Genomic DNA, 8896 nt, shown 5'->3' with positions numbered 1-8896 from the left:
CTAGCACCAGCCACTGGGTCTGCAGTGCTCAAGTTGGAGCACTCACCCCCTGGACCTGTTCCTGATCCTGTCCGTTCTCTGAGTGCCTACTATGGTACCCGTCTGGCTTTGAAATGTTCCCGGTCTCCTGTGGATGCCATTGTTCGAGTCCCCAAGTTGCCTAGAAAGGGGAGGAAAGCCACAGCTGTTGTAGCTGTGGAGCCTCTGCCTCTAAAGGGCCCAGTTCTCCCCTGCCTGCCTCCTGTTGAGGGGGAGGATGGACTGGAGACAGGGGAGGCCGCCGCTGCCGCGATGCCCGAGCCCTGCCCAGGGAAAGTCGCTGCCGCGATGCCCCGGCCGCCCGCGCCCGGCCCACAGGGGGCCGCCTCAGCCTCTGCTTCTGCGATGCCCCGGCCGCCCGCTCCCGGTCCACAGGGGGCCATGCCTTTTGACTTTGCCTCTGCATCTCCGCCCAAGACCGTCCTGGCCCCAAGCCCCAAATTCCAGACTCCTACCTCCACCCAAGCGAACCTTTCATGGCGCTGGTGGAGGTCCAGCAGAGGGCCAGGCCGGTTCTCTGTCTCCCGAAAGGGGAGACGGGGACATGCCAGGCAGACCAACTGCCCAGACCCAGTCCCTACCCCTTTGCCCTCCTGGTCCCATTCCGGTCCTATGCCCTTCTCGTCGTTCCACAGTCCTGCAGTCCCGTCATCGTCCTTCAGTTCCCGTCCTCATCCTGCAGTCCCTTCCTCCTCACTCTCCAGTCGGCCACCAGGCCCACGTCCTACCCTTTTCTGTTTCCTGGCCAGCTGCCCCAACAAGTCTCATTTCTGCCCTTCCCTTTCAGTTCATCTGCCCAATTTCAGTCCCAGTCCCTGGTCCTTTCCCTCGCCCTGCTCCTTTTGTTCCTTTCCCTTCCGGTTCCCCTACACCATTTTGTTTTCTGCCTCGTGCCCCTGGTCCTGTTCTTCAGTGTCCGCGTCCATTTGTTCCTGGTCCCCAAGTTTTGCCCCCTATTGTGTTCCCTCGTCTGGTCTTCTTGTCCCAGCTCCTGGTGTCTGCCCTATCTGTTTTTGTTCCCCTCTTGTCTGAGTTCTTGGTTCTGTCTGTCCAGTTCCTTAGTTTTCATTAAGTTGTTTCCCTGTCCAGTTCTGTGTCTTATTCCTGTCTGCCCGTTCTCTGTGGCCCGAGCCGCCCGGATCCGTGACAATGTCTCATTCTCGCCAGTGCAGGGAAGCAATAAAAGAGGCCAATAGGATGTTGGGGTATATCTCCAGGTGTGTGGAGTTTAAGTCAAGGGAGGTAATGCTAAGATTATACGATTCCTTGGTGAGATCTCACCTAGAATATTGTGTGCAGGTTTGGTCAACATATCTTAAAAAGGACATTGCGGCCTTAAAAGGTGCAGCGTAGGACCACAAGAATGATTCCTGGTCTTAGAGGAATGTCATACGAGGAATGGTTAGTTGAGCTAAATCTGTTCAGCCTCAAGCAAAGGAGACTGAGGGGGGACATGATCCAGGTCTATAAGATTCTAACAGGTTTATATGCTGTTCAACCGAATAGTTACTTCAGCATTAGTTCAAATACAAGAACTCGTGGCCATAGGTGGAAATTAGCGGGAGAACATTTCAAACTGGATTTAAGGAAGCACTTCTTTACACAGCGTGTAGTTAGAGTATGGAATACTCTTCCTGATAACATAGTGCAAGCTGAATCTTTGGGTTCTTTTAAATCCGAGATTTTAACAACTCTGAGCTATTAGTTAAGTTCTCCCCAAGCGAGCTCCATGGGCCGAATGGCCTCCTCTCATTTTGTAGTTCTTATGTTCTTAAAACCGCAAGACTCAAAAACAGCTTCTTCCCAAAAGCTGTCAATCAGTGGTGATCTCCGCTTATCTCATAAATCCACTCTTTGCCCCTTTTGCAGATAATTTTTGTTCACTGGCACCTTGACTATTTTTAATCAATACTGTCTTAAAGTTTTTACCCTCTAGTACACATACTTATGTTTATTTAGATTCTGTTTTTCTTTGCATCCATCCATCCATTTTCCTATTCAGGGTTGTGGGGGTCTAGTGCATATGGGTACAAGGTAGGGAATAACCCAAGATGAAGCATTCAATCACATCTACAATCCAATTCACCTTGGCATATTCCTGGATTGTCAGAGGAAATGCCATTGCGACATGGGGAGAACATGCAAACTCCACACATGGAGCCATAGCAGAGTCTCAAACCCTGGTCCCTGAGGTAACAGTGCTAACCTCAATTGTTACCTCATTTTATTTGAGTAAATTCTGTAGGTTAGTCTTTCAGGGCATATACTGAATTACAGTACATTGCCAATACATCAGAATGCATTTTTTCTACAGTATTATACCGTTTTATTGATAAACAGTATGTTACTGTAATAATTTCAGATTTTGTTACAGTGATACGTAAGAATGTCATTGTACTATGTACAAATGACAGTAAACATTTAAACCTTGAAATAGATATTTAATCTTTAGATAAATCCCATCTGTTATTAATATGACAATTCTTTTAAAACGCGTATTGTATGTACTATATTTAGCTTTAACTACGATACAAACAATGATTTCGATAAAGCGTATTAAGTTGCACTATAACATGAGTTAGCTTCGGGGTTTTTCAGACTTTGACGGTGCTGCTTGTGAGATCGCTCCGTTCTGTCCCGTATGCAAGCGGGGCGCTGTTCGCCTGGGATTATGAGATCATCGACTCGCCCCACCCAGGATTCCCTGCTTTATATGTCTCCGTACAGCTTTTTCAGCAATTGCCAGCATAATCGACGAACAGGTACAGAGAGATCGAATTTAATGTAAGTATACGATTGCCGATTATACATTTGAGTAAATAGAGAACAAGTGAAATTGAAACAAATCATTAATGCTATAATTTCAAGAGCCTGTAGCTAGCACAGCCGTATCTATAATTATTATTCGAATATTCTTTATTATTGTTTTAGTTACAACTTACAACAGTATTTAGGCGAAATACTGTTGTTCCACGGCGGAAGCAACTCTTTAAGACACAGCATGCGTTGTCGTTTTAATTATAGGAATATCACTACGATATATGTTGCATTTAAAATAAACACGACTACGTATATTTTCAACAATAAAAACATAATACACACAATCCACCTGCTACTTTTCAGAACAACTTTTCCTGGCATATATGAGGAAATATGAATTTAAATGATGTATAGTCGTTTTGCTTGTTGCTTGGTCAGCCATATTTTGTCCCTTATTCTGGATGTAAATTCTTTTATCTGTAATTCTGCATGAAGATGATTATTAATAGAGGTTATGGCAAGTCTATACTGTGTCCCAGTATAGATATTGATCTGTTGTGCTTAGGTGTAAACCTAATGAGTATAATAGAAATAACAATGACTTTAAAGTAATCATATCATTAAAAAGGTGGACAATTTTCATCCTCATCTAAGTTTTCTGGCTCCAAGAATTATTGTAGTATGAAGATAATATCTTTCATACAGTATGTCATTATTGTTGTTACTAGTTACATTTCCCCGATCAGTACAGTAGAAACCCACACTTCAATGAGTCATTTAAGACATACGCGACTATATATGAGTGAATGAAAGGTGCAGTTTAACATGCCGTGTGTATGTTCCACTGAGCTTTTCGTTTAGTAGCCAGACTCATTTCCATTAATTAGCAGCGATGGCTAATCGAGGTCCAAGTTACGGCCTGAGCCGCGAGGTGCAGGAGAAGATCGAACAGAAGTACGACCCTGATCTGGAGGCGCGTTTGGTGGACTGGATCGTCGCGCAGTGTGGTGGTAATGTGGAACGGCCACTGCCTGGAAAAAACAACTTCCAGACCTGGCTAATGGACGGGACTGTAAGTCTTTCAACTAATCAGTCTAACTTTGGCCAATTTGTGTTTTTATATTAAGCAGGTTTCCATTCAGAAACAGTTTAACACTTTAACGCTAAAATGTTAAAATGTTTAATGCAGAAACACTTTAACGCTAAAATGGGGGCGATGGAAACATTGTTTCATGCTAAAAAACTTCCCACATTTTCCGTTTAGTTTTACTGGATGAAGTCTTTGTCGACACTTGTCATGTAACGAAGAACTACGGTGGTGACATTTTTTAAGAGAAAGAACTTTGTCACCTGCCAAAGTTCTGACAGGTGACAGGAGTTTTATACAGTGCGTTTCCTACAGTAAACACAAACATGCACATAGATGCAGCGGTGGACTGTTGTCTTGCTCTCATCTAATGTTTATCCCACTACTCCCCATTCGGCGCAGGTTGCCAGTTTTTACAAGACAATTTAGATGCGCTTTTGTTTCCGAATTGGTGGTCCAAGGCTGCCCATTACTAGCCCAATAAAAGGTCCTACATTTTAAATGTAGAACGGGACATCCTAAAATGTTTAAGCCAGAAGTTTGGTGTGAAGTGGTTCGCTACTACATCCTCCTAAAATGTATATATTTTTTTTGTTTCGCCGGCGTTTTCTTTGAACCGTAAACACGTACCGTTTCGACTAAGTGAGCTAATAAAATAATTAAAAATGCCCAGTGCACATTAATTCACTGTACAGGCAGTCTCCAGGGCCCAGTTGTTCAAAAGTAATCGAGTGGGATTTCGGATAACGGATTGGATTGAATCTTGAAAATAGGTTGTTCAAAGGGAAAAGAGGGATTCTGAAATCAGATCAGATAACGTAATTAATCTCGGTTTTAATCTGGATAAAACCTTCACTTTGTGTTCAAAAGTTTGTGTTTGAATTGGGATACATTTGATCCAAAAATTAGGATAATCCTGATCCCAACACAAGGGTGGATTCTACAGAAGAGGATTAGGGCCACTATGAAAATATTATTTGAATTCTGACTATAATCTCAGAATTCTGAGAAAAAAGTCAGAATTCAAATAATATTTTCATAGTGGCCCTAATCCTCTTCTGTAGGATTCAGTGTGGGTTTCTGGCACATAATTAAAGAAAACTTGAAAATTGATCACAAAAGCAATGTTTGCTGATGATGTGTACATTTATTTATATTTTGTACAATTGTTTAACTAGAAAAATGGCAGTGAAAATAAAGTAGGAAATAAAACATAAAGCCTTTCGGTATAGTCAAGGGGAAAAAAATCCCTGTGAGATATCTGTACTCAAACAAAATCTGAAAGCTCAAAAAATAAAGCTCTACTTTCCATTGTATTTGAATGAAAATGAAAAAGACAATAATTACTATTACTCAATTCATCAGTCAAAATTAATGTCTTACAATTGTGTCCCTGACCACATGTCCCTCATCGGAGGTTGCTCTGTTTTATTGTGGTGTTTCCTGCTTGTTCAAATTAAAACACATAATTGCTGTTTGTGGCCACTGGTATTTTAGGTTTACTTGATGTTCTTTACATAGCCAGTAAGTTTCACTGTGGGTTCCAAAGCACTAGTAAAACATATTTGGTAATCCTGAATATTCTGTATTTGGATAACAGTGATCCAATCCAGTGTTGCTTTGAAAAACTGGCGTAAAAGTAAAATGGATTACCAGGTCCTGGATAGCAAAACAAGGGATTTCAAAATTCAAATGACTTTGATCCAGATTAAATTGTTTGAACAACTGGGCCCAGGTGACGATGGAGATCGGTTCACTAAGTTTGCCTTTAAGTCGAATTTGTAGGTACGTCGGAAAAATAATACAGTGCATAATAATAATAATAATAATAATTATACAGTAATAATAATATTGCCTACATAAGATACTATTCTGTACCTCGAGCCAGTGAACTGCTGAAGCTGCACTATGTTTTCACGAGCATCACAAACCATTGCATCGTTATTACGAACAATAGTATTGAAATATTTAATATAATACGATTTATGGCAGTTCGTTTGTATGTTCAAGTTGTCCATAAATTTGCCGCTTTTAACCCGGGGACGACCTGTATATATCCTCTCCATTTTGTCCTGCCATACTTGTTATTCAGATGTGGGAGTAAGAGGGGTCAAACATATACATTTTATCAATAAATGTGCAGTTCTGGATGGAAACGTTTTATGGAAAGGTTTTGATGCACATTTTTGTTGTGTCGCTAAGAATATACACATAAAGTGGATGGAAACATAGTTATTGACATTTATAATTCATTCATTTAGCATCCATTCATCCTGCCTAATAAATAGACCTTTGCATTTAAATTATGGACTTGTGCCCCCCCACCCCCAATATCAAACTCTCTCCTATGCACTTGTGTACCTCCTCCTAATATTTAATTTGGATTCATTAATCCTCCACAGTGCATAAACCTTTGTATTTAAATAATGAAGTTGTGTCATCCCAATATCAAACTCTCACATACTGTTGCTTGTGTCACTTACGTTTGTAACACTTTTGTCTGTGTACAGGGATTGCTGTTCTGTCTGCATCCCAGTTCTCTGTGTCTTTCTTACCCCTCAGTGATATTAGCAATACTACACTGTTTACTGTATGCTTTGCTAATTTCTTGTGTGTCACTTCCAGCTGCTATGCCGGCTGATTAACAGCCTCTACCCTAGAGGTAAGGAGCCCATTAAGAAAATCCCTGAGACTCAGATGGCCTTTAGACAGATGGAGAAAATCTCCCAGTTCCTGAAGGCAGCTGAGGCCTACGGCGTCATCACTACAGATATATTTCAGACGGTGGACTTATGGGAAGGTGTGCTGATTTTTGCATAATCTTGTGAACTGCTTTATTCATATGCTACTTTCAAAAATCACTACAGGAGAAGCTTATGGCATTTGGCCAATTCAGACGATGCTATGTGTGTTCTGAGGGTCTGCAGCTTGTGTTGCTGTGGTTACAGGGAAGGACATGGCTGCTGTGCAAAGGACACTGATGGCTCTGGGAAGTGTAGCTGTCACCAAGGATGATGGGCATTACCGTGGTGATCGTGAATGGTTCCACAAGTAAGAGGATTACCTGGTTTCCAAGCAATCTCAGCTGTCCTCACTGTCTGACCACATGTCTTTGGTGTGTCCTCACTGTCTGACCACATGTCTTTGGTGTGTCCTCACTGTCTGACCACATGTCTTTGGTGTGTCCTCGCTGTCTGACCACGTCTTCGGTGTGTCCTCACTGTCTGACCACATGTCTTTGGTGTGTCCTCGCTGTCTGACCACATGTCTTTGGTGTGTCCTCGCTGTCTGACCACATCTTCGGTGTGTCCTCGCTGTCTGACCACGTCTTCGGTGTGTCCTCGCTGTCTGACCACCTGTGTTCTGTGGGTGCTCACTTGTCCAGTCCCATCTGTGTGGTCATCTGATCTGTCTCATATGTGCTTACAGGAAAGCTCAGGGACACAGACGAGAGTTTTCATTGGAGCAGCTCCGTCGGGGCCAGAGTCTCATTGGGCTTCAGATGGGCAGCAACCAGGGAGCATCTCAGTCGGGCATGACAGGGTATGGCATGCCCCGCCAGATCATGTGATATTAGTGGGTCCTTCTTAGCACTGGAGTCCTTGCACACAAGATGCACTTCTTAAGTTGCAGGCCATTTATATCCTCTTTCCCCCAGCCTTGCATGCCCATCCCACTGCAACCATCCCGTTTTGCTCTTTTCAGCTCTGTACTCTCCTGGCCCACCCCATCTTGTCAACCCACAGCATCTCTTCTTGAGAATTCTGAACACACATTGGTAATATTCACATTCATTCCTGTGCCTTTTGAAATCTCTACATTGGACTTATTACTTGTGCTTCTTTTTGTAGTGTCATTTATCCCATCTGATATCCGCACATCTGGCTCATTTGACTATTTTGTAGTGTTTGTTTCAGGTTTAAATTTATCAGAGTAAATGTAAAATATACCACAATATGTTTTGTTTTATTTAAAGTAGTGCATTGTATGTAGTTACTTTAATATTATTATAAATAAGAACAGTATTGCATACTCTAATCATTATGAAATGACTTTTCCTATTTATTTATTTGCTGTATGATTTATATGATTAAATTTTATTTCTGGGTTTGCTTTTGGAGACTGAGTAGCAATTATTCAGTTCTTTTGTCCATTCAAAATTAATATTTGAATATGTGAAAAATTGGTGTTCTCAATGTCTATTGTGCATGATTAAAGAACTATTAAAATACTACAGTAAATATATATGCACATACTGTATGACATATGAAAAAAAAAACTACCAATAAACTATGAAATTCCATTTGTTGTCTGGCCATTAACAAATGACATGTCGAGTGGCAAAAGTGGGTCACATTAGCAGAGCGTGATTCACTCCTTTCTGTGTCAGGACCATTCAGAAAAACAGGACTAGGTAATACAGTTAAAATGTATGACAGAAATCTTGTTATATACACTACCAGTCAAACGGTGTTGCACACACTGAGATTTTTTACATTTGCATGTTACTCACTTAACATTAACTAAAAATACATTCAATATTCTTTGCTAATACATACATTTACAGTATGTTCACAATTTGAGTACCTTTATTAGCAAGAAAATGTCATATATTTGATTAATCAAAGTAACCACCTCTAGCAGTTATAACAGCAGAGAAAATTAAAGGCATTCTTTCTTCAATGGACATTAAATGCTCCTCTGCTTCATAGGTTCTTTACTACTGTATTTAAAGGACAGCCTAGAATGACACTGCCATCACCACATACCAGTTAATAGGAAGTCAGACATGCTCTGTTACATACTCTTTCTATGTTATAAAGGAAACTTGTTTTATTTAACATATATTTTCATTTGTAGTTGTTCACTCAACTTTCCAACACTTATCAACAATAAAAAACCAGCAGTTTATGAAATGAATGGGAAAGTGGAGTTGGAAAACCTGTGTTGTGCAAAAACATTATATATAAGCATAAATGAAGGAAATCTTTTTGGGACACGAAATAGAAT

The 8896-nt window shown here is 41.1% G+C and overlaps 1 protein-coding gene across 3 annotated transcripts; it reads left to right on the top strand.

Moving 5' to 3' along the window:
• Positions 1-2673: 2673 nt before the first annotated feature.
• tagln3b (transgelin 3b) lies at positions 2674-8189 on the top strand. Of its 3 annotated transcripts, none has more exons than XM_023813546.1 (6): positions 2674-2823; positions 3687-3871; positions 6512-6686; positions 6835-6937; positions 7316-7429; positions 7592-8189. In XM_023813546.1, the coding sequence occupies exons 2-6, from the start codon at positions 3692-3694 to the stop codon at positions 7821-7823; spliced, it is 804 nt and encodes a 267-aa protein (XP_023669314.1). In that variant the 5' UTR covers positions 2674-2823; positions 3687-3691; the 3' UTR covers positions 7824-8189. The 3 variants fall into 3 exon arrangements, with proteins under 3 accessions (XP_023669314.1, XP_023669316.1, XP_023669315.1); XM_023813547.2 differs by having other exon boundaries at positions 2675-2823; positions 3690-3871; XM_023813548.1 differs by having other exon boundaries at positions 7316-7734.
• The last annotated feature ends 707 nt before the right edge of the window (positions 8190-8896 follow it).

Source organism: Paramormyrops kingsleyae, chromosome 4 (assembly GCF_048594095.1).
Source record: "Paramormyrops kingsleyae isolate MSU_618 chromosome 4, PKINGS_0.4, whole genome shotgun sequence".
In the NCBI taxonomy this organism is placed as follows: Eukaryota; Metazoa; Chordata; class Actinopteri; order Osteoglossiformes; family Mormyridae; genus Paramormyrops; species Paramormyrops kingsleyae.
Note: the sequence above shows the minus strand (reverse complement) of the source record. Positions and strands in the feature narration are given on the sequence as shown.

Excerpts from the sequence above, each read along its gene's own strand:
- tagln3b (XM_023813546.1), top strand. The coding sequence starts at position 3,692 with ATGGCTAATCGAGGTCCAAGTTACGGCCTGAGCCGCGAGGTGCAGGAG. Across the intron at positions 3,872-6,511 it reads CCTGGCTAATGGACGGGACT|CTGCTATGCCGGCTGATTAA; the intron begins GTAAGTCTTTCA and ends TGTCACTTCCAG. Across the intron at positions 6,938-7,315 it reads GATCGTGAATGGTTCCACAA|GAAAGCTCAGGGACACAGAC; the intron begins GTAAGAGGATTA and ends ATGTGCTTACAG.